The 26,586-nt window shown below is 45.5% G+C and overlaps 1 protein-coding gene across 3 annotated transcripts in view; it reads left to right on the top strand.

The window, feature by feature from the left end:
* Nucleotides 1–26,586, top strand: part of TMPRSS3 (transmembrane serine protease 3) — a 107,774-nt gene that overhangs the window by 63,316 nt on the left and 17,872 nt on the right. Inside the window, exons 11-12 of one of the 3 annotated variants that reach the window (XM_063950522.1) lie at nucleotides 22,031–22,173; nucleotides 24,714–24,866. The exons of 1 other annotated variant lie outside the window; for it this stretch is intronic. In XM_063950522.1, coding sequence (XP_063806592.1) covers nucleotides 22,031–22,173; nucleotides 24,714–24,866 — 296 coding nt within the window. The remainder of the gene's footprint in view (nucleotides 1–22,030; nucleotides 22,174–24,713; nucleotides 24,867–26,586) is intronic. One more of the 3 variants, XM_063950523.1, reaches the window with a different exon arrangement.

The following is a 26,586-nucleotide window of genomic DNA, read 5'->3' as shown; positions in this document are numbered from 1 at the left end:
TAGGTAGAGCAGTGGCCTACTGTACCATAATGCTATATATTATATACTGGTGGTCAGCAAACTGTGCAAAACTGAAATGCACCACAGGTATGGATGGATAGTATACTTGACGACACAGAGGTAGGTACAGCAGTGGCCTTCCGTACCGTACTGCTATATATACTGGTGGTCACTGTGTCAGCAAACTGCAAAACTAAAATGCACCACAGGTATAGAATGTAGATGGATAGTATACTTAATGAAGACACAGAGGTAGGTACAGCAGTGGCCTTCCGTATCGTACTGCTATATATAGTATACTGGTGGTCACTGTGTCAGCAAACTGCAAAACTAAAATGCACCACAGGTATAGAATGTAGATGGATAGTATACTTAATGACGACACAGAGGTAGGCACAGCAGTGGCCTTCTGTATCGTACTGCTATATATAGTATACTGGTGGTCACTGTGTCAGCAAACTGCAAAACTAAAATGCACCACAGGTATAGAATGTAGATGGATAGTTTACTTAATGACGACACAGAGGTAGGCACAGCAGTGGCCTTCCGTATCATACTGCTATATATAGTATACTGGTGGTCACTGTGTCAGCAAACTGCAAAACTAAAATGCACCACAGGTATAGAATGTAGATGGATAGTATACTTAATGACGACACAGAGGTAGGCACAGCAGTGGCCTTCCGTATCGTACTGCTATATATAGTATAATGGTGGTCACTGTGTCAGCAAACTGCAAAACTAAAATGCACCACAGGTATAGAATGTAGATGGATAGTATACTTAATGACGACACAGAGGTAGGCACAGCAGTGGCCTTCCGTACCGTACTGCTATATATACTGGTGGTCACTGTGTCAGCAAACTGCAAAACTAAAATGCACCACAGGTATAGAATGTAGATGGATAGTATACTTAATGACGACACAGAGGTAGGCACAGCAGTGGCCTTCCGTATCGTACTGCTATATATAGTATACTGGTGGTCACTGTGTCAGCAAACTGCAAAACTAAAATGCACTACAGGTATAGAATGTAGATGGATAGTATACTTAATGACGACACAGAGGTAGGCACAGCAGTGGCCTTCCGTATCGTACTGCTATATATAGTATACTGGTTGTCACTGTGTCAGCAAACTGCAAAACTAAAATGCACCACAGGTATAGAATGTAGATGGATAGTATACTTAATGACGACACAGAGGTAGGTACAGCAGTGGCCTTCCGTACCGTACTGCTATATATAGTATACTGGTGGTCACTGTGTCAGCAAACTGCAAAACTAAAATGCACCACAGGTATAGAATGTAGATGGATAGTATACTTAATGACGACACAGAGGTAGGCACAGCAGTGGCCTTCCTTATCGTACTGCTATATATAGTATACTGGTGGTCACTGTGTCAGCAAACTGCAAAACTAAAATGCACCACAGGTATAGAATGTAGATGGATAGTATACTTAATGACGACACAGAGGTAGGCACAGCAGTGGCCTTCCGTATCGTACTGCTATATATAGTATACTGGTGGTCACTGTGTCAGCAAACTGCAAAACTAAAATGCACCACAGGTATAGAATGTAGATGGATAGTATACTTAAGGACGACACAGAGGTAGGTACAGCAGTGGCCTTCCGTATCGTACTGCTATATATACTGGTGGTCACTGTGTCAGCAAACTGCAAAACTAAAATGCACCACAGGTATAGAATGTAGATGGATAGTATACTTAAGGACGACACAGAGGTAGGTACAGCAGTGGCCTTCCGTATCGTACTGCTATATATAGTATACTGGTGGTCACTGGTCAGCAAAACTCTGCACTGTACTCCTCCTATATAATATTAATTATACTGGTGGTCCCCAGTCCCCACAATAAAGCAGCACACTGAGCACAGATATGGAGTGTTTTTCAGGCAGACAACGTATACTGGTGGTCACTGTCAGCAAAACTCTGCACTGTACTCCTGCTATATAATACAGCTGCTCCCCAGTTCCCACAATTAAGCAGTGTGAGCACAGATATATTATGCAGCACACTGAGCACAGATATGGAGCGTTTTTTTCAGGCAGAGAACGGATAAAACTGGTGGTCACTGATCAGCAAAACTCTGCACTGTACTCCTCCTAACAGCTGCTCCCCAGTCCTCCCCACAATTAAGCAATAAAGCAATCAAGTTCAACAATAAACGGAGAGGACGCCAGCCACGTCCTCTCCCTATCATCTCCAATGCACGAGTGAAAATGGCGGCGACGCGCGGCTGCTTATATAGAATCCGAATCTCGCGAGAATCCGACAGCGGGACGATGACGTTCGGGCGCGCTCGGGTTAGCCGAGCAAGGCGGGAAGGTTCGAACCTGCCTCTGGACCCGTGTAAAATGGGTGAAGTTCGGGGGGGTTCGGTTTCCGAGAAACCGAACCCGCTCATCACTACTAGAGATGAGCGCCTGAAATTTTTCGGGTTTTGTGTTTTGGTTTTGGGTTCGGTTCCGCGGCCGTGTTTTGGGTTCGAACGCGTTTTGGCAAAACCTCACCGAATTTTTTTTGTCGGATTCGGGTGTGTTTTGGATTCGGGTGTTTTTTTCAAAAAACACTAAAAAACAGCTTAAATCATAGAATTTGGGGGTCATTTTGATCCCAAAGTATTATTAACCTCAAAAACCATAATTTACACTCATTTTCAGTCTATTCTGAATACCTCACACCTCACAATATTATTTTTAGTCCTAAAATTTGCACCGAGGTCGCTGTGTGAGTAAGATAAGCGACCCTAGTGGCCGACACAAACACCGGGCCCATCTAGGAGTGGCACTGCAGTGTCACGCAGGATGTCCCTTCCAAAAAACCCTCCCCAAACAGCACATGACGCAAAGAAAAAAAGAGGCGCAATGAGGTAGCTGTGTGAGTAAGATTAGCGACCCTAGTGGCCGACACAAACACCGGGCCCATCTAGGAGTGGCACTGCAGTGTCACGCAGGATGGCCCTTCCAAAAAACCCTCCCCAAACAGCACATGACGCAAAGAAAAAAAGAGGCGCAATGAGGTAGCTGTGTGAGTAAGATTAGCGACCCTAGTGGCCGACACAAACACCGGGCCCATCTAGGAGTGGCACTGCAGTGTCACGCAGGATGTCCCTTCCAAAAAACCCTCCCCAAACAGCACATGACGCAAAGAAAAAAAGAGGCGCAATGAGGTAGCTGTGTGAGTAAGATTAGCGACCCTAGTGGCCGACACAAACACCGGGCCCATCTAGGAGTGGCACTGCAGTGTCACGCAGGATGTCCCTTCCAAAAAACCCTCCCCAAACAGCACATGACGCAAAGAAAAAAAGAGGCGCAATGAGGTAGCTGACTGTGTGAGTAAGATTAGCGACCCTAGTGGCCGACACATACACCGGGCCCATTTAGGAGTGTCACTGCAGTGTCACGCAGGATGTCCCTTCCAAAAAACCCTCCCCAATCAGCACATGATGCAAAGAAAAAGAAAAGAAAAAAGAGGTGCAAGATGGAATTGTCCTTGGGCCCTCCCACCCACCCTTATGTTGTATAAACAAAACAGGACATGCACACTTTAACCAACCCATCATTTCAGTGACAGGGTCTGCCACACGACTGTGACTGATATGACGGGTTGGTTTGGACCCCCCCCAAAAAAGAAGCAATTAATCTCTCCTTGCACAAACTGGCTCTACAGAGGCAAGATGTCCACCTCATCATCACCCTCCGATATATCACCGTGTACATCCCCCTCCTCACAGATTATCAATTCGTCCCCACTGGAATCCACCATCTCAGCTCCCTGTGTACTTTGTGGAGGCAATTGCTGCTGGTCAATGTCTCCGCGGAGGAATTGATTATAATTCATTTTAATGAACATCATCTTCTCCACATTTTCTGGATGTAACCTCGTACGCCGATTGCTGACAAGGTGAGCGGCGGCACTAAACACTCTTTCGGAGTACACACTTGTGGGAGGGCAACTTAGGTAGAATAAAGCCAGTTTGTGCAAGGGCCTCCAAATTGCCTCTTTTTCCTGCCAGTATAAGTACGGACTGTGTGACGTGCCTACTTGGATGCGGTCACTCATATAATCCTCCACCATTCTATCAATGTTGAGAGAATCATATGCAGTGACAGTAGACGACATGTCCGTAATCGTTGTCAGGTCCTTCAGTCCGGACCAGATGTCAGCATCAGCAGTCGCTCCAGACTGCCCTGCATCACCGCCAGCGGGTGGGCTCGGAATTCTGAGCCTTTTCCTCGCACCCCCAGTTGCGGGAGAATGTGAAGGAGGAGATGTTGACAGGTCGCGTTCCGCTTGACTTGACAATTTTGTCACCAGCAGGTCTTTCAACCCCAGCAGACTTGTGTCTGCCGGAAAGAGAGATCCAAGGTAGGCTTTAAATCTAGGATCGAGCACGGTGGCCAAAATGTAGTGCTCTGATTTCAACAGATTGACCACCCGTGAATCCTTGTTAAGCGAATTAAGGGCTCCATCCACAAGTCCCACATGCCTAGCGGAATCGCTCCGTGTTAGCTCCTCCTTCAATGTCTCCAGCTTCTTCTGCAAAAGCCTGATGAGGGGAATGACCTGACTCAGGCTGGCAGTGTCTGAACTGACTTCACGTGTGGCAAGTTCAAAGGGCATCAGAACCTTGCACAACGTTGAAATCATTCTCCACTGCGCTTGAGACAGGTGCATTCCACCTACTATATCGTGCTCAATTGTATAGGCTTGAATGGCCTTTTGCTGCTCCTCCAACCTCTGAAGCATATAGAGGGTTGAATTCCACCTCGTTACCACTTCTTGCTTCAGATGATGGCAGGGCAGGTTCAGTAGTTTTTGGTGGTGCTCCAGTCTTCTGTACGTGGTGCCTGTACGCCGAAAGTGTCCCGCAATTCTTCTGGCCACCGACAGCATCTCTTGCACGCCCCTGTCGTTTTTAAAAAAATTCTGCACCACCAAATTCAAGGTATGTGCAAAACATGGGACGTGCTGGAATTTGCCCATATTTAATGCACACACAATATTGCTGGCGTTGTCCGATGCCACAAATCCACAGGAGAGTCCAATTGGGGTAAGCCATTCCGCGATGATCTTCCTCAGTTGCCGTAAGAGGTTTTCAGCTGTGTGCGTATTCTGGAAAGCGGTGATACAAAGCGTAGCCTGCCTAGGAAAGAGTTGGCGTTTGCGAGATGCTGCTACTGGTGCCGCCGCTGCTGTTCTTGCGGCGGGAGTCCATACATCTACCCAGTGGGTTGTCACAGTCATATAGTCCTGACCCTGCCCTGCTCCACTTGTCCACATGTCCGTGGTTAAGTGGACATTGGGTACAGCTGCATTTTTTAGGACACTGGTGAGTCTTTTTCTGAGGTCTGTGTACATTTTCGGTATCGCCTGCCTAGAGAAATGGAACCTAGATGGTATTTGGTACCGGGGACACAGTACCTCCAACAAGTCTCTAGTTGGCTCTGCAGTAATGATGGATACCGGAACCACGTTTCTCACCACCCAGGATGCCAAGGCCTCAGTTATCCGCTTTGCAGTAGGATGACTGCTGTGATATTTCATCTTCCTCGCAAAGGACTGTTGGACAGTCAATTGCTTGGTGGAAGTAGTAAAAGTGGTCTTACGACTTCCCCTCTGGGATGACCATCGACTCCCAGCAGCAACAACAGCAGCGCCAGCAGCAGTAGGCGTTACATGCAAGGATGCATCGGAGGAATCCCAGGCAGGAGAGGAATCGTCAGAATTGCCAGTGACATGGCCTGCAGGACTATTGGCATTCCTGGGGAAGGAGGAAATTGACACTGAGGGAGTTGGTGGGGTGGTTTGCGTGAGCTTGGTTACAAGAGGAAGGGATTTACTGGTCAGTGGACTGCTTCCGCTGTCACCCAAAGTTTTTGAACTTGTCACTGACTTATTATGAATGCGCTGCAGGTGACGTATAAGGGAGGATGTTCCGAGGTGGTTAACGTCCTTACCCCTACTTATTACAGCTTGACAAAGGGAACACATGGCTTGACACCTGTTGTCCGCATTTCTGGTGAAATACCTCCACACCGAAGAGCTGATTTTTTTGGTATTTTCACCTGGCATGTCAACGGCCATATTCCTCCCACGGACAACAGGTGTCTCCCCGGGTGCCTGACTTAAACAAACCACCTCACCATCAGAATCCTCCTGGTCAATTTCCTCCCCAGCGCCAGCAACACCCATATCCTCCTCATCCTGGTGTACTTCAACACTGACATCTTCAATCTGACTATCAGGAACTGGACTGCGGGTGCTCCTTCCAGCACTTGCAGGGGGCGTGCAAATGGTGGAAGGCGCATGCTCTTCACGTCCAGTGTTGGGAAGGTCAGGCATCGCAACCGACACAATTGGACTCTCCTTGTGGATTTGGGATTTCGAAGAATGCACAGTTCTTTGCTGTGCTGCTTTTGCCAGCTTGAGTCTTTTCATTTTTCTAGCGAGAGGCTGAGTGCTTCCATCCTCATGTGAAGCTGAACCACTAGCCATGAACATAGGCCAGGGCCTCAGCCGTTCCTTGCCACTCCGTGTGGTAAATGGCATATTGGCAAGTTTACGCTTCTCCTCCGACAATTTTATTTTAGGTTTTGGAGTCCTTTTTTTACTGATATTTGGTGTTTTGGATTTGACATGCTCTGTACTATGACATTGGGCATCGGCCTTGGCAGACGACGTTGCTGGCATTTCATCGTCTCGGCCATGACTAGTGGCAGCAGCTTCAGCACGAGGTGGAAGTGGATCTTGATCTTTCCCTAATTTTGGAACCTCAACATTTTTGTTCTCCATATTTTAATAGGCACAACTAAAAGGCACCTCAGGTAAACAATGGAGATGGATACTAGTATACAATTATGGACTGCCTGCCGAGTGCAGACACAGAGGTAGCCACAGCTGTGAACTACCGTACTGTACTGTGTCTGCTGCTAATATAGACTGGTTGATAAAGAGATGTCTATGTAACTATGTATGTATAAAGAAGAAAGAAAAAAAAAACCACGGTTAGGTGGTATACAATTATGGACGGACTGCCTGCCGAGTGCAGACACAGAGGTAGCCACAGCCGTGAACTACCGTACTGTACTGTGTCTGCTGCTAATAATATAGACTGGTTGATAAAGAGATGTCGTAGTAGTATGTATGTATAAAGAAGAAAGAAAAAAAAACCACGGTTAGGTGGTATACAATTATGGACGGACTGCCTGCCGAGTGCAGACACAGAGGTAGCCACAGCCGTGAACTACCGTACTGTACTGTGTCTGCTGCTAATATAGACTGGTTGATAAAGAGATGTCTATGTAACTATGTATGTATAAAGAAGAAAGAAAAAAAAACCACGGTTAGGTGGTATACAATTATGGACGGACTGCCTGCCGAGTGCAGACACAGAGGTAGCCACAGCCGTGAACTACCGTACTGTACTGTGTCTGCTGCTAATATAGACTGGTTGATAAAGAGATGTCTATGTAACTATGTATGTATAAAGAAGAAAGAAAAAAAAACCACGGTTAGGTGGTATACAATTATGGACGGACTGCCTGCCGAGTGCAGACACAGAGGTAGCCACAGCCGTGAACTACCGTACTGTACTGTGTCTGCTGCTAATATAGACTGGTTGATAAAGAGATGTCTATGTAACTATGTATGTATAAAGAAGAAAGAAAAAAAAACCACGGTTAGGTGGTATACAATTATGGACGGACTGCCTGCCGAGTGCAGACACAGAGGTAGCCACAGCCGTGAACTACCGTACTGTACTGTGTCTGCTGCTAATATAGACTGGTTGATAAAGAGATGTCGTAGTAGTATGTATGTATAAAGAAGAAAAAAAAACCACGGTTAGGTGGTATACAATTATGGACGGACTGCCTGCCGAGTGCAGACACAGAGGTAGCCACAGCCGTGAACTACCGTACTGTGTCTGCTGCGACTGGATGATAAATGATATAAAAAATATATATATATCACTACTGCAGCCGGACAGGTATATATTATATATTATATAATGACGGACCTGCTGGACACTGTCTGTCAGCAGAATGAGTTTTATTTTTATAGAATAAAAAAAACAACAACACACAAGTGAAGTCACACGACGAGTGTTTAACTTTTTCAGGCAATCACAATATAAGTATACTACTAACTATACTGGTGGTCAGTGTGGTCAGGTCACTGGTCAGTCACACTGGCAGTGGCACTCCTGCAGCAAAAGTGTGCACTGTTTAATTTTAATATAATATTATGTACTCCTGGCTCCTGCTATAACCTATAACTGGCACTGCACTGCTCCCCAGTCTCCCCCACAATTATAAGCTGTGTGAGCTGAGCAGTCAGACAGATATATAATATATATATAGATGATGCAGCACACTGGGCTGAGCCTGAGCAGTGCACACAGATATGGTATGTGACTGAGTCACTGTGTGTATCGCTTTTTTCAGGCAGAGAACGGATATATTAAATAAACTGCACTGTCTGGTGGTCACTCACTATATAATATTATGTACTCCTGGCTCCTGCTATAACCTATAACTGGCACTGCAGTGCTCCCCAGTCTCCCCCACAATTATAAGCTGTGTGAGCTGAGCAGTCAGACAGATATATAATATATATAGATGATGCAGCACACTGGGCTGAGCCTGAGCAGTGCACACAGATATGGTATGTGACTGAGTCACTGTGTGTATCGCTTTTTTCAGGCAGAGAACGGATATATTAAATAAACTGCACTGTCTGGTGGTCACTCACTAGTAAACTCTCTGCACTCTCTACACTTCTACAGTACTCCTCCTAGTCCTAAGCTCCAGTAAATCTCTCTCTCTTATAATCTAAATGGAGAGGACGCCAGCCACGTCCTCTCCCTATCAATCTCAATGCACGTGTGAAAATGGCGGCGACGCGCGGCTCCTTATATAGAATCCGAGTCTCGCGATAGAATCCGAGCCTCGCGAGAATCCGACAGCGTCATGATGACGTTCGGGCGCGCTCGGGTTAACCGAGCAAGGCGGGAAGATCCGAGTCGCTCGGACCCGTGAGAAAAAACATGAAGTTCGGGCGGGTTCGGATTCAGAGAAACCGAACCCGCTCATCTCTAATCACTACTTGTCATGGAAGGTGAGATGGATGAGGGGGCAAAGTTCATTGCATCGGGTAGCTCATTGAGAACCTCCACTCTAGGTCTCCACCAGCTTGACCTTCTGTTCCATGTTGAGCCTTCCATCTTGGTGGCAGTTGTTGAAGGAGAAACAAGGAGCTGCGTTGGCTTCAGGTCACTTAGATTGTGAATGGACTATAGCATACCCATACCTCTCAGCTGTTCCAAATAAGCAGGACAGTTCCAATGGCCGACCTCAAAAGAATTACAGCTTTCCCCATAATGGGGGTGGGGGGGTGGGAGGGGTAGTGTATTATTAACCTCAATAACTTTAATTTCCAGTCATTTGCAGACAATTTTGACCACCGTAATGCTCACAATGTTGTTTGTAGACACTTTAGGTCAAAGGGGGTCATTCTGAGTTGCTCGCACGTAGCAACTTTTTGCTGCCCGTGCGATCAACTAGTCGCCGCCTATGGGGGAGGGTTTTTTTGTATAGCAAGGCTGCGAACGCTTGTGCAGCCGAGCTATGCAAAAACATTTTGTGCAGTTTCCGAGTAGCTCTGGAGTTACTTACTCGCTGCGATGTCTTCAGCCTGTCAGGTCCCGGAATTGACGTCAGACACCCGCCATGCAAACGCCTGGACACGCCTACATTCGCCGCACCACTCCCAGAAAACGCCTTCCTCCTGTCAATCTTCTTGCGATGGCGGAAGCGATTACTTACTTTGTTCTTCTTGTCGTTGCCCAGCGATGGCCGGCGCTGGGCAACGACATGCCTGCGCTTTGCGGCTACCACGCATGCGCAGAACTGATCCGTTCGCACCGCTGCGAAAAACAGCAGCGTGCGAACAGGTCGGAATGACCCGCAAAGTCTACAGCCAGCTGGCTGGTTACTTACTACTAGGCGACAGAGCAGCGCCACAAACAGACGGCAGTTTCTAGCATATCTATGAAACGCTGCCACACAGCAGTGGGATAAATGAACGGGGGTGAAAGATGGAATTGTCCTTGGGCCCTCCCACCCTTATGTTGGATATTAAACAGGACATGCACACTTTAACAAACCAATCACTTCAGGGACAAGGGCTGCCACACTTGTGGCTGAAATGATTGGTTTGTTTGGGCCCCCAAAAAACAAGCTACCAATTGCCTTAAAGCAACAGCTCTACAGTATCTACAAGATGTCATCGCCACTGCCATCCCCGTCAGTGTGTACATCCTCCTCATCATCATACAATATTAATTCCTCCCCGCTGAAATACCCATTACAGATGTCTCTGTATTTCGATGTCGTTGCCGTCTCCATCCCCCTGCGCATGCGCCCGCATCATGTTAGTAATTTTTGCGGTTGGATCGCATTTTGCATTTTGTCACTGATGATTGCAAATTGCGTCTCCCTCCCGCTGCAAGTAACAGGAGCGGATGCGCCAGGCACAGAATGCTCAAAAGCACTGTACACACCTCATGCACATTACAGCAAGCGTCAGGAAAGCGTAGATAAGACGTACCCAAGTCGCTTGGAGCCTGTTAATGCAAATGAACATGATGCAAATATACAATTTTAACTCTACAAGGAATAAGCATAACAGCCGCGAATCATATTTTATGTTTTAAAAAAATGAGTGTTCAGTGCCCTGTGATCCTGCTGATAGACTGGTGCTGCCGCGGCTTTACCATATTTGCCTAATGTGTCGTCTTAGATGTGGTTGGCGAATGGGATGGTACCAGGGCACAACCATGCTTTCACTCCCTGCGTGATCTCCAGGGTAGGGGAACAATTGTGCCCATCAGACACCCCCTCGCCACCCCCCCCCTTTCAACCAACCCTGGCTGAGCATTGTGCGGCGTCTACCTATCCAGCACACGGTGCTGCAAAATGCTTTTTTTTTTTATTATTCTTTTGTAGGCAATCTCCCCAATTGGCCCATGCTCCCAGTTGCCAGGCCCATCTTCCTTCTCGATGGCCCTGGACACAACCAGATGCTATCGTCATCATCAACTGCTCTAAACTTTCACCAAGCCTTGTCATCCCCCTCCACACAGGCACATATGCTCCCATTAGGAGGTCATCTTGGGATGCATTTAGCATTGACACGCCCTTTCTCTACTTGGGCCATGACTACACGCCCCCACCAGCCATAGTCTCTAAACTGGCCGCTGTAAACAAAACACGGCCTAGTCACCAGGACAAAAGTGGCGTGTGAATATATACTTGCCTAGGTAATCCATCTACTAGCCTCCTGCAGAACATTTCACCCAAATGACTGCTTGTGAATATATACTTGCCTAGGTATATTGAAAATGAGAGCTGCAGATTTTCACTACTGATTGCACTGAAATACTAGTTAGCAAATTGGGTGATAAGAATTATAGCATTGCTGTAGGCATAAGGAATCTGCTTTTGTATTACATTGCTTATGCACATGATGGGTTGCTATTGATAAATTGGAATGTTATCTCCTGAGTATAGGCATGAGGGCATGACTCTGATAAATCTCAGTTGGTTGGTATGTTAGCTTGTTTTATTACTAGCCATTGCTGGGGGAGGGATCATTGGAGTTTGGGTGTAATCAGTTCATTCACATGCTTGGCCCATTACTTAAAGAGCATTAAGGTGGATTGTGCCGATAGGCTTGTGGCCATTACTTCAAAGGACATTGGTGGTCATTCAGAGTTGATCGCAGCCAGCAACTTTTAGCTGCTGCTGCGATCAACAGTCCACGCCTATGGGGGAGTGTATTTTAGCTTAGCAGGGCTGCGATCGCTTGTACAGCCCTGCTAAGCTAAAAAAAAACTCAAGCAGAAGTAGAGCAGCCCTGGACATACTTACCCTGTGCGATGGATCCAGCGATGATGGGCCCAGCTTTGACGTCACACCTCCGCCCTCCGTTGTCCTGGACACGCCTTCGTTTTACTCACCACTCCCCGAAAACGCTCTCCAATGGTCCGGATCCGCCCATCCACGCCTCCTTCCTGGCCCGTCGGTAGCAGCGACGTAACCTGGCGACCCCTGTCGCCGGGCAACGTCGCGCACGCACACCGCGCCGGCCACGCATGCGCATTCTGCAACAGTTCGCATCTCAGCGATTAACCGCTGCGTGCGAACGGGTCGGAATGACCCTCATTATTCAAAGGATGACTACAATTTTAAACATGATCTCAACGTTACACCAACGTTAAACCGAAGGTAAACAGAAGGACAACAATCAACCCACAATCTGGACCACTGAAGGACAGCTTTCAAACAAATGTGAGTCCAATTCCTCTACACATCAAACTAATCCAGTCTGAGTAACCCAGGCACCTATAACTTAAATCTTGGTTAGAAACGCTGAAAGACCTTTCCACTTCATCCGCAACTACTCAAATTTATGTCTTTAGCTTACCAAAATCATCTGAATTCTCACCTGTACCAATGTTATCTGTCTTTTTAAACTATGAAGACATCCCCAATCTGCTCACTGCAGTTCTCTCTTATGCAAACTCATGTACAGTATGTTTTTTGATGTAATGATTTGCTTGTAATTGGCATTGCATGTGTGGGAAAGTTGCTCAGTGAAACAGTTTATTATTTCATGCTGTCTGGTGTTTACCTCCTTTGATCATTTGGCCATTTGTGGTCAGGTGTACTATATCTTTACATTTAGTGAGGTGTAGTCGTGGTGTAAAGGACAGATTGTGATTCCTGATTAGTACAAAAAACAAATACCAAACACTGAGCAACATCATACAAACAGGTAATTTCAGCTTTAAACTTTTCATTTATTTTGTACTGTCTAGTCCTGGCTACTAATAACAGATGCACACACAAAAATATTAAAGCTACAAGTGTACAAATGCTAGGAGCTTAGGAGACAAAATTACAGAGCTAATTGGATAATGACAAGGGCTAACATGGATATTGAGGCAATTACAGAGTCATGGTGCAATGAGAATCATGACTGGGACATAGCTATACCAGGATACAATTTATTTAGGAAGGATAGAATGGGAAGAATAGGAGGAGGGGTAGCCATGTATGTTAAAAAAGCATAAATGCTACTTTAATACAAAATATTAAAGACAAAACTTGAGGCCCTTTGGGTCACCACAGAAACCGGGGAGAAGGACATTATTCGCATTGGAGCGATCTATAGACCACCAGGCCAGGGGCAGGATTTGGACAGAACGTATTGTTGGACATCACTAAAATGGCTTTAAAGGGAGAAGTCATAATCATGGGAGACTTTAATTTACCTGATGTAAATTGAGATGGGTCTTTTGCAAGTTCAGCTACAAGTGGCAAATTTCTAAATTCCTTACAGGGAGCATCTTTCAAGCAATTGGTGAGGAAGCCCACTTGCAAAGACTCAATATTAGATTTAATTCTTACAGATGGTAACAGGACTTCAGACATATATGTGGGTGAGCACCTGGGATCCAGTGATCATCAAGCAGTATGGTTTAGTATAAAGACAGGATCCAACTCCTGTCACACAAAAACAAAGGTGTTGGATTTCAGAAATGCTGACTTTGCAAAAATGGAGAGATGTTTAAGTGAGTCATTGGCGGACTGGAGGAACTTGGAAGGAGTGCAGGAGAGGTGGGAAAAACTGAAAAGTGCAGTACTAAGGGCAACAGATCTTTGTATCAAAAGGGTTAGTAAAAGCACCAGGAAAAGGAAGCCAATGTGGTTCCCAAAAGAAATATCAACTAGTGTGAAAGCAAAAAAGATGGCTTTTAGGAAATACAAACAGACTCAAAATAATAACGACAAAGAGGTGTATCTTGACAAACGGAAGGATGCTAAGAAAGTGATCAGACGTGCAAAGGCAGAAGCTGAGGAGAAAATGTCCCAGTCAGTAGATAAAGGGGGCAAAACTTTTTTTAAGTAGATAAGTGAAAGGAGAAAATCAATTGGGGGAATAATAAGACTTAAGACAGAGAGTGAGCATTTGGTGGAGGGAGACAAGGCAATAGCAGATCACCTAAATAATTATTTTTGCTCAGTATTTGCTACAGAAGGAGAAGGGATGGGGTCACAGTTAAGTTGCAAGGACATTCATAAAAATTAGGTAGATGAAAGTACATTTACAGAGGAGAAGGTCCTAACAGAACTTTCAAAACTGAAAGTGGATAAACCAGTGGGGCCAGATGGGATACACCCAAGGATACTAAAAGAGCTAAAAGATGTGCTGGTGACATCTTTAACAGAATTATTTAACCAGTCACTAAATACAGGTGCCATTCCAGAGGACTGGAAAAGAGCAAATGTAGCAAGGAAGAAGCAAGTAACTACAGACCAGTAAGCCTTACATCAGTAGTAAGGAAAGTAATGGAAAAACTATTAACAGAAAGAGTTGGGGAATATCTTAAATCAAATAACTTACAGTATACAAAACAGCATGGATTTACTGGTGGGAGATCATGCCATACAAATCTTATTGACTTTTTTGACTCTGTGACGAAAATAATAGATCAAGGGGGAGCTGTAGATGTAGCATATCTAGACTTTAGTAAGGCATTTGACACTGTCCCACATCGCAGACTGCTAAATAAACTTGAAAGCATAGGGGTGGATTATAAAACAGTTAAATGGATAAGAATCTGTTTGCAGGATAGGAAACAGACAGTTGTAGTAAATGGAGTGCAATCTATGGAGGAAAATGTTACCAGTGGAGTACCCCAGGGACCTGTACTTGGAGCAGTTCTCTTTAATATCTTTGTTGGTGACATTGCAAATGGTATTGAAGGGAAAGTATGCCTTTTTTGCAGATGATACAAAGATATGCAACAGGGTAAACACACTGGGAGGGGTAAAACAAATGGTTGATGACCTAGGTAGACTTGAGAAATGGTCAAGAATGTGGCAACTACAGTTTAATGCTAAATAATGCACTTGGTTCTCAAAAACCCAAAGGCTAAATATAGTATCAAGGGTACCAGTGGCGGAACTAGCGAGCGGTGGGCCCATGTGTGACAAAATGGCTTGCCCCCCCCCCCCCCCCATCCCATCCAAGTCCACCCCCTCACCCCTGGAGAGGATCTGGAGAGGGGGACCTGCTCAGGGCCAGGGAAATGGATACCTAGCAACAGTGCCGTAATTAGACATTTTAGCGCTGTGTGCAAGAAACGGTATCTGAGCACCCCCACTCCATGCAAAACAGGGGCAGCGCGTGCCGTAGGCGCGCACAAAAAAAATAGGGCATGGCTTCTTGGGGAAGGGGTGTGGCCACAAAATAATACCGATTCATATAACGGTGCACAGTAGTCTCCATTATTCAAATTACGCCGCACGGTAGAGCCCCTTTTACACCTTACGGCAGACAGCGTCCCCATTTTTACACATTATGGCAGACAGCGTCCCCATTTTTACACATTACGGCAGACAGCGTCCCCATTTTTACACATTACGGTAGACAGCGTCCCCATTTTTACACATTAAGGCAGACAGCGTCCCCCTTTTTACACATTACGGCAGACAGCGTCCCTTTTTTTTTACACATTACGGCAGACAGCGTCCCATTTTTTATACATTATGGCAGACAGCGTCCCCTTTTTTACACATTACGGCAGACAGCATCCCATTTTTTACACATTACGGCAGACAGCGTCCCCATTTTTACACATTACGGTAGACAGCGTCCCCATTTTTACACATTAAGGCAGACAGCGTCCCCCTTTTTACACATTACGGCAGACAGCGTCCCCTTTTTTTTTACACATTACGGCAGACAGCGTCCCCTTTTTTTACACATTACGGCAGACAGTGTCCCCTTTTTTTTTACACATTACGGCAGACAGCGTCCCTTTTTTTTACACATTACGGCAGACAGCGTCCCATTTTTTATACATTATTGCAGACAGCGTCCCCTTTTTTACACATTACAGCAGACAGCGTCCCCTTTTTTACACATTACGGCAGACAGCGTCCCATTTTTTATACATTATGGCAGACAGCGTCCCCTTTTTTACACATTACGGCAGACAGCATCCCATTTTTTACACATTACGGCAGACAGCGTCCCTTTTTTTTACACATTACGGCAGACAGCATCCCATTTTTTATACATTATTGCAGACAACGTCCCCTTTTTTACACATTACAGCAGACAGCGTCCCCTTTTTTACACATTACGGCAGACAGCGTCCCCATTTTTCACATTACGGCAGACAGCATCCCATTTTTACAAGGCAAGCGATGCAAACTCAATATAAAAAAAAAATATATAAATATATTTGACATTTAAAACAACTAATTCCTACCAGGGGCTGTTGCTGCAGGCAGCAGTGCAAGCAAATGGCTGACTCACCATGCACATAGGGAATGACCAGCAGCTCCTGCTCCTCTCCCTCCCATTATGACAGTGGGCGCCGGGGATGGCCACGAGATCTTGGCGTGATGCTGTCAGATCCCCGGCGCCCAAACACAGAGAGAGAGAGAGAGAGAGAGAGAGGGGAAGTCGAGGGGCGGACTATAAACAGGAAGGGGGAGGAGCTGAGTTAGTTGCCCCTCCTCGCTTGCCTGATGGACAGCTTAGCTTGCAGCAGCATTTTATTACAATGCAGGAGGAGGAGGACGTGTGGAGGAGGAGGCGCTGGAGACAGCGTTCCCTCCTTACAGCAGCAGCCAGTGAGACCACCAGTAAGTTTGTATGAGGGAGGGACGGACCCTCCTCCCTCTCCGGCCTGGACCCCTCCTTCCCCTTCAGCCGGGCTGCCGCAGGCGCTGACTGTGTTAACACAGGCGGCGGGCGGCAGCCGCGGCAGCGTAGCTGGTGCCTGTTCTGTGTCTGGTGCCTGGTCTGTTCGTGACACGGGCGGCGGGACGCGGACGGGAGCGTTGCTGGTGCCTGGTCTGTGACTGTGTCTGACGTGGGCGGGAGTGTAGCTGGCGGCCGCGGCGGCATGATACAATGAGTTATTGTGACTCATTGTAATGCCGGCGGCTGTGGGCCCCATGAGTGCGGCGCGGCCCCAGTGCAATGCACTGGCTGCACTGCCAGTAGTTCCGCCCCTGAAGGGTACTATAATGGAAACTACTGAGGAGGAAAGAGATTTAGGAGTCACTATTTCAGGTGACATAAAGGCAGGTAAGCAATGTAACAAAGCAATGAGGAAGGCTAGTCAGATGCTTGGTTGCAAAGGGAGAGGAATCATTAGCAGGAAAAAAGAAGTGATAATGCCACTGTATAGGTCATTGGTACGGAGTCATCTAGAATACTGTGTCCAGTTCTGGAGATCATATCTCCAGAAGGATATAAATACACTAGAGAGTGTACAAAGAAGGGCAACTAAAATGGTGCATGGCCTACATCACAAAACTAACCCGGAAAGGCTAAAAGATCTTAACATGTATAGTTTGGAGAGAGAAGGGAAAGGGGGGACATGATAGAGACTTTCAAATATACCAAGGGTCTTAACAAAGTTCAGGAGGGAAACATTCTTCAAAGGAAGAGAAGTATTAGAACTCGAGGACATACACCGAGACTGGAGGGGGGGAGGTTCAGGGGAAATGTAAGGAAAAATTACTTCACAGAAAGGGTAGTGGACAAGTGGAATAGCCTCCCATCAGAGGTGGTAGAGGCTAAGACTGTAAAGCAATTTAAACATGCTTGGGATAGGCTTACAAAAAAAGTAAAGTTCAAAAAGGGTTAAGAATACCTGAAGGATAAAAAAAAGGGGCAGACTAGATGGGCCAAGTGGTTCTTATCTGCCGTCAAATTCTGTGTTTCTGTGTTGCGGAAAGACGTGCATGCAAATTGAAATTTGTGGGGGAAATAAATCTGCGTCCAATGCTGAATGACATCCTGTGTATTTATTTAAGCAATTTCTATAATAGGAACATTGGGGGTGATTCCGAGTTGTTCGCTCGCTAGCTGCTTTTAGCAGCATTGCACACGCTAAGTCGCCGACCTCTGGGAGTGTATCTTAGCTTAGCAGAATTGCAAACGAAAGATTAGCAGAATTGCGAATAGAAATTTCTTAGCAGTTTCTGAGTAGCTCGAGACTTACTCCTACACTACGATCAGTTCAGTCAGTTTCGTTCCTGGTTTGACGTCACACACACGCCCAGCGTTCGCCCAGCCACTCCCCCGTTTCTCCAGACACTCCCGCGTTTTTCCCTGACACGCCTGCGTTTTTCCGCACACTCCCAGAAAACGGTCAGTTTCCGCCCAGAAACACCCACTTCCTGTCAATCACACTACGATCAGCAGACCGATGAAAAAACGTAGTTACGCCGTGAGTAAAATACCAAACTTTTGTGCTAATTTACTTGGCGCAGGCGCGCTGCGTACATTGCGCATGCGCAGTTTGCGACTAATCGCTCCATAGCGAGAAAAAAAAATAACGAGTGAACAACTCGGAATGACCCCCATTGTGTTGTTGTTACTTGTAGCATTTCCAGAAAATATTTTTTTTTGCTGAGGAGTTGGTTCTCCTAGCTAATGCTTCTAGAACCATATGGTCGTACGCCCTCAGCCTCTGTATGACGTCTATAACCCAACAGAAGAAAAAAAAATGGCTTCCAAACAAATATAACCCATTACCTTATCCGCCCACTCTCTACCTGTTTATGATGAAATGATTTCTGTTCTATTTGCAGTATCACCTCACACTTCAACATTCATATACAGTATATTCTGTCTCATTGGAGCCATACAAGCAGGACTGTACGTCGGAGTGACGCATTCTGTTTCCCGACCATAATACGTCTTGTATGATAAACTGTGTTAGAGTATTTTTTTTCTACTTTCTCAATGCTAGTTATGAAAGACTGCCGAGTCCTCGGAATCCATGTTTTAATTTTCCTTTCCCCTCTTATTTTCCTCAGGCCTTTTCACCTTTTTTTATTATTGAAATTCTAGATCTGCTAGGGCTGCCTTTGTGACAGATATTTAAATGAGGGATTAAGAACTAGCTTATTCTTCTACTTAATGCCTGCTGCTGAATTCATCGCATTGCACACAGTTGCCATGGAAATGGCTGTATTATTACCGATTCAGCACAGCTATGGAATCGCAGCAGGTGGCAAAGTTACCAAGACAGGCGAAAGGTTCGGTGTTCAAGATAAATAAGCAAAAAAAAAAACAAAACAATATAATATTTGAAGTGGGAGCGTGTGTTGTGCTCCATCTTCTGTCTTACTGCAGGAAGGAGACTGACTTTTTTTTTTTAAAGAAAAAAGTTTGAACATTCGATCAATAATTTATCAGATAAAATATATATCACTGTCAACATTTTTTTATAAACCATGAGAAATAAGTTGTCTGCTGGGAGATAAAAATTCCCAGTTTATATGCCATAGCAGCTGAAAATAATTTGTTAAGTATCTGCTTTAAAAGGATATCTGTTGGACACAGGAGAGGGACATTTAGGAAGCACAGTGTAGCTGACCCGCAGCTTTGGACCTTAGCAGTCCTTGGGGTAAATTTACTAAGATGGGAGTTCTATTTAAGATGGGATGTTGCCCATAGCAACCAATGAGAATCTAGTTCTCATTTATCTAGCACCTTCTAGAACATAATACCTGGAATCTGATTGGTTGCTATGGGCAACATCACATCTTAAATGGAACTCCCATCTTAGTAAATTTACCCCCTTAGCTGTAGGTGTAGGCTTGTAGGTGGTTATCCTGGTAGTACTGTGTAAGAGCCTAGGTTAGTAGATGGTGGATGAGGAGATACAGCTGATCTGTAGATGATGGATGAGGAGATATAGCTGGGATCTGTAGACTGTGGTTAAGGAGACACAGGTGGGATCTGCAGATGGTGGATGAGGAGATACAGGTGGGATTTGTATATGGTGAATGAGGAGATCCAGCTGGAATATGTATATGATGGATGAGTAGATACAGCTGGAAACTGTAGATAGTGGATGAGGATATACAGCTGGGACCTGTAGATAGTGGATGAGAAGGTACAGCTGGGATTTGTAGATGAGGGATGAGGAGATACAGGCGGGAACTGTAGATGATGGATGAAGAGATACCGCTGGGATTTGTAGATGATGGATGAGAAGATACAACTGGGATTGGTGGATGATGGACGAGGAGATACAGCTGGTATCTGTATATGATGGATGAGGAGATATAGCTGTGATCTCTAGATAGTGGATGAGGAGATATAGCTGGGACCTGTAGATGGTGAATGAGAAGGTACAGCTGGGATTTGTAGATGAAGGATGAGGAGATATCGGCGAGAACTGTAGATGATGGTTCATACTGTCAGCACTCTGCTTTCAGTCACAGTTACACCTCACATCTGTTTGTTTTCCAGCAGTCAACCATCGCTTGGCTGTGTTCACCTGCAGCAAACCCCTTATTACTTCAGTTATCATTTTCCTGTAACCAGTGCATATCCAGTCCTGTAGTCTTCAGTCACCATATCTTGCCAAACCTGACTGCAGTTACCATTTCTGTATCTAGTCTACCTGTAATTAACTCTTGCCTTGTCATCTGCTACACTCAAGGTTAATTACCTTGTGGTCTCCAGCCTATTGTGTGAGCCCCTACTGCTAGAGATTTAAGTCCAAGTGGCATCTTACGTACCGGTGAGTGCATACAGCTCTATGGGAACAGGAGCTGCTGTTATTGGCAGAAGACCCTCTCACGGGCTCCAGGGGTCTCACACACGGGAGGCGGTCAAGATCCCGCTGGACGGGATCCCGGCGGTCGAAATACCGACGCCGGAATCCCGACCAGCACAATCCCGACACATTCTCCCTCCGTGGGTGTCCACGACACCCATAGAGGAAGAATATAATAGTGTGCCGAGCGTAGCGAGGCAACGTGCCCGCAGCGTGGCGAGCGAAGTGAGCCCGCAAGGGGGCGCGTTCTGCTCGCCACCCCTGTCGGGATTGTGTGGTCGGGATTCCGGCATCGGTATTTCGACCGCCGGGATCCCGTCCAGCGGGATTTAGTACTGATCCCTCACACTCATAGTACTGGAGTTCTCTAACAAAAGGTATAATATGTATTAGCAATAATGATGGAAATTTGAAATAAAGAAAATATAAGAGTAGAAAATGTATTTTTTTTCATAGCGATTATCATAACAGTACGATAATTAGGCAAAGACAGATTGAAATAATAACATGGCAAATTATGTGAATTAAAAACAAATAAAATAATAATAACAACAATAAAAAATATATAAAATTAATAAACAATAAAATGTAAGATAATTTAAATAGATAAGAAAAGGTGGCGCTTCCACTGAGATGTGCAGAAGTAAAAACAAACGCGTTTCGCCACCTCCTGTGTGTTACTTCCTTGGCTCCTTTCTCATGCAGTAACTTTGAATACTCACCACACATTTTGGAGTCCAGTCTTAAGTCCTCTACAATAATAGTGTCTTTTTTCTGACACTGACACAAAAGCTTTTGTTTTATTAAAGACTAAAAGATAATGGACCCTTTTCAGCTTCAGGTGCAGATTCTGCTAATCCACCATTTTCTTCATTTGAGCAGACATGGCCGAAAACAGTCCGGCCATGACTGAGTTGTCCGGCCCACTCCCCCGCAATGATGCCCTCCCGTCTTGACGGCCGCTGCTGTCAATCACAGTGTGATCTCATACCCCAGGGATGCAATTACACTGTGACTGCATATGCATGCGCTGTGCAGCCACAGCGCATGTGCAGTGTACCAAAAAAATCACTCGATTGCGATTTTAGGTACACTGCGTACAGAGCTGAATAACCCCCTATATTTGTACAACTTAATTAAAGTCATATTCATAGAATATGGTGTAAAATTGTATAATTGTTTCATTCATTTTTTTTTTTTAAGGTTCCAGATTCCTCCAGTGTTCTAGAATAACTTACAGCTTTCTATAAGTTTTGCAGTGGAATGTGCGATAGAACATCAGGTTTTACCATCTATTATTGCTTGCATATTTGCTTTTCTCTTTTGTACAGGTGACACGTCACAGACAATGGACTATGCCGGGGTCCCTCTCATATCGAATAAAGTCTGCAATACGAAATACGTCTATGGGGGTGTTATAAAGCCATCTATGCTGTGTGCTGGCTTTCTAGAAGGTGGAGTAGATACCTGTCAGGTAGGAAATTGCCTATGAATAATTAGAGCTACATGAAGTAAATCATACACTGAATAGCCCAACCCTCTCTGTTTACCAAAAGCACAGCAGGCCACTATCATGAATCAGCCATGCGTATTATTTGTCTATTAGAGCTCGTTTAGGGGCATATCCATTATCACTAATGTGCCCATTATACATGCAGAAACACTTGAGGCTCATTTATCATGAGTGATAAAACTCATTGTCAATGATAAAACTGCGTATGATAAATGGTGCTTCAGCCAATCAGCTCCCAACTGTCAAACACATGACAGTTGTGAGCTGGACACATGACTAGTTGTGAGCTGAACACATGACTGTTTGGAGCTGAACACATGACTGTTTGGAGCTGAACACATGACTGTTTGGAGCTGAACACATGACTGTTTGGAGCTGAACACATGACAGTTGGGAGCTGAACACATGACAGTTGGGAGCTGAACACATGACAGTTGGGAGCTGAACACATGACAGTTGGGAGCTGAACACATGACTGTTTGGAGCTGAACACATGACTGTTTGGAGTTGAACACATGACAGTTGGGAGCTGAACACATGACAGTTGGGAGCTGAACACATGACAGTTGGGAGCTGAACACATGACAGTTGGGAGCTGAACACATGACAGTTGTAAGCTGAACACATGACAGTTGTAATCTGAATAAATGGCAGTTGGGAGCTGAACACATGACAGTTGGGAGCTGAACACATGACAGTTGGGAGCTGAACACATGGCAGTTGGAAGCTGAACGCATGGCAGTTGGGAGCTGAACACATGGCAGTTGGGAGCTGAACGCATGACAGTTGGGAGCTGAACGCATGACAGTTGGGAGCTGAACGCATGACAGTTGGGAGCTGAACGCATGACAGTTGTGAGCTGAACGCATGACAGTTGTGAGATGAACGCATGACAGTTGTGAGCTGAACGCATGACAGTTGTGAGCTGAACGCATGACAGTTGTGAGCTGAACGCATGACAGTTGGGAGATGAACACATGGCAATTGGGAGCTGAACACGGGACAGTTGGGAGCTGAACACATGACAGTTGTGAGCTGAACACATGACAGTTGTGAGCTGAACACATGACAGTTGTGAGCTGAACACATGGCAGTTGTGAGCTGAACACATGGCAGTTGTGAGCTGAACACATGACAGTTGTGAGCTGAACACATGACAGTTGTGAGCTGAACACATGACAGTTGGGTGCTGAACACATGACAGCTGGGAGCTGAATACATGACAGTTGTGAGCTGGACACATGACAGTTGTGAGCTGAACACATGACAGTTGTGAGCTGAACACATGACAGTTGTGAGCTGAACACATGACAGTTGGGAGCTGGAAACGTGACAGTTGTGAGCTGAACACGTGACAGTTGTGAGCTGATCATGTGACAGTTGTTAGTTGAACACATGACAGGAGCTGAACACATGACAGTTGGGAGCTGAGCACATGACAATTGGGAGCTGAACAAATGACAGCTGGGAGCCGAATACATGAAAGTTGGGAGTGGAACACATGATAGTCAGGAGCTGATTGGCTGGAGCACCATTTATCATATGCAACGAGTTTTATCATTCACAACGAGGTTTTAACACTTGTTGATAAATAAGCCCCTAGTTTCCGTATGTTATCAGTAACGGGACCATTCTGGGTTTGCAGAAATTTTCATGCGTGTGTAGTTGCAAATAATCTCTCAGCTACAGGAACATCTGCTTCATATGCGGCTGTAAGTGAGGACCATAATTAGGTGAACACTCCCTCACTGCACTCAGCCTACTGGATGGAAGTTATTGGTGGGATGTAAGGGATTACATTTCTGAAGTCAGAAATGCCACGCACAGCCGCCACGATCAGCTTTTCTAACCACGCATGGGATGTGACCTTGCCAGAGTGGCTTTCACTGACACGGTTGCAATCACTACAATTGTTCCTTTCTCCACCATCCCTCAGCTTTTCAAAGAGGAAAAGAGTTCTGACCCCAGGCTGGTATATAGTGGTTCTGACCGCCCATTTTCCACACCAGAATGCAGTGCTATCAGATTTCTGGAGCACAAGCATCAAATATGAAAGTGTAGAGGGGTGTGTTACCTATGAGCAGTTAGAGATCATCAGCCTCTCAGACTATAAATACAGGGATCAGCAGGGGGCGCTCTGTATAAGGTGGTGGTGGGGTAATGCCAGTGAGTGAGGGGAATGAAGACTATCACGTGGTGGAAACGCTACACAAAGGTAAGGGGAGAATGGATCAAGACTTGTCCAGAACATTATCATTCTAATGGGCGGCCCTGCTAGTGGTCCACTACTTATTTCCATGGGCTGCATCATGGCACTGGACAGCGGACATGGTCTCCAAGCTTGCATATGAAAGCCCCCCAGAGTCTGAGCTAGCCCAAGAAGTCCAGAGCACCAGATAGGGACACCTACACCACCGGTCAGTGTAAGGGGGCTACAGATCAATGCATACTGTGTGACATCATTTGCAGGCATTGTATAATGTCATTTTGTGCTGTGATAGGGGGACAGCGGTGGCCCTTTAGCTTGCGAAGACAGCAAAGTCTGGAAGCTGATGGGGACCACGAGTTGGGGTGTTGGCTGTGCCATGAGGTATAAGCCCGGTGTGTACACTCGAATAACGTCCTTCCTGGACTGGATACACACGCAGATGGAGGTAAGTACTTGTTATCATATCACCTTGCAATATCAAAGCAAAAATACATTCCACAATGACGGACACTTTTAAAGTAACAGTGTGTAGGTATAATGATTTTGTAAGACGTACGTATTACTGTAGCATGTCCTGAAACACTCCTTTAATTCCAGGCGTCCCATAGGCAAAGGCTTGTGCCTTGTCTGATCAGGGGATTACTCATGGGGAAGTGGGCACAACTTGGGTCAGTCAGGGGCATGGCCTGAGTGGTTTGAGCTGCAGCAACTTTTGTGGGAAATGTAAATGTAATATACATTTGTTATATCTGTTTTAATATCTTTATTGGTGACATTGCAAATGGCATTAAAGGGAAAGTATGCCTTTTTGCAGATGACACAAAGATATGCAACAGGGTAGACACACCGGGTGGGGTAAAACAAATGATTGAGGATCTAGGTAGACTAGAGGAATGGGTAAGAGTGTGGCAGTTACAGTTTAATGCCAAAAAATGCAAAATCATGCACTTGGGTCTCAAAAATCCAAAGGCTAAATATAGTATTACTGGCACTATACTGGAAACAACTGAGGAGGAAAGGGATCTAGGAGTCACTATTTCAGGTGACATAAAGGATAAATATAGTATTAATGGCACTATACTGGAAACAACTGAGGAGGAAAGGGATCTAGGAGTCACTATTTCAGGTGACATAAAGGATAAATATAGTATTAATTAGAGATGAGCGGGTTCGGTTTCTCTGAAACCGAACCCGCACGAACTTCATGTTTTTTTCACGGGTCCGAGCAGACTCGGATCCTCCCGCCTTGCTCGGTTAACCCGAGCGCGCCCGAACGTCATCATGACGCTGTCGGATTCTCGCGAGACTCGGATTCTATATAAGGAGCCGCGCGTCGCCGCCATTTTCACACGTGCATTGAGATTGATAGGGAGAGGACGTGGCTGGCGTCCTCTCCATTAGAAATTAGATTAGAAGAGAGAGAGAGATTGTGCAGAGTCAGACAGAGTTTACCACAGTGACCAGTGCAGTTGTTGTTAGTTAACTTTTATTTATTTTAATATAATATATCCGTTCTCTGCTATATCCGTTCTCTGCCTGAAAAAAAACGATACACAGCAGCAGCCAGTCACACAGTGTGACTCAGTCTGTGTGCACTCAGCTCAGCCCAGTGTGCTGCACATCAATGTATAAAAGGCAAAGCTTATAATAATTGTGGGGGAGACTGGGGAGCACTGCAGGTTGTTATAGCAGGAGCCCCCAGGAGTACATAATATTATATTAATTTAAAATTAAACAGTGCACACTTTTGCTGCAGGAGTGCCACTGCCAGTGTGACTAGTGGTGACCAGTGCCTGACCACCAGTATATTAGTAGTATTGTATACTATCTCTTTATCAACCAGTCTATATTAGCAGCAGACACAGTACAGTGCGGTAGTTCACGGCTGTGGCTACCTCTGTGTCGGCACTCGGCAGGCAGTCCGTCCATCCATAATTGTATTATATACCACCTAACCGTGGTTTTTTTTTTCTTTCTTTATACCGTCGTCATAGTCATACTAGTTGTTACGAGTATACTACTATCTCTTTATCAACCAGTGTACAGTGCGGTAGTTCACGGCTGTGGCTACCTCTGTGTCGGAACTCGGCAGGCAGTCCGTCCATCCATAATTGTATTATAATATATACCACCTAACCGTGGTTTTTTTTTCGTTCTTTATACCG

This window comes from Pseudophryne corroboree, chromosome 2 (genome assembly GCF_028390025.1).
Source record: "Pseudophryne corroboree isolate aPseCor3 chromosome 2, aPseCor3.hap2, whole genome shotgun sequence".
Taxonomy (NCBI): Eukaryota; Metazoa; Chordata; class Amphibia; order Anura; family Myobatrachidae; genus Pseudophryne; species Pseudophryne corroboree.
Note: the sequence above shows the minus strand (reverse complement) of the source record. Positions and strands in the feature narration are given on the sequence as shown.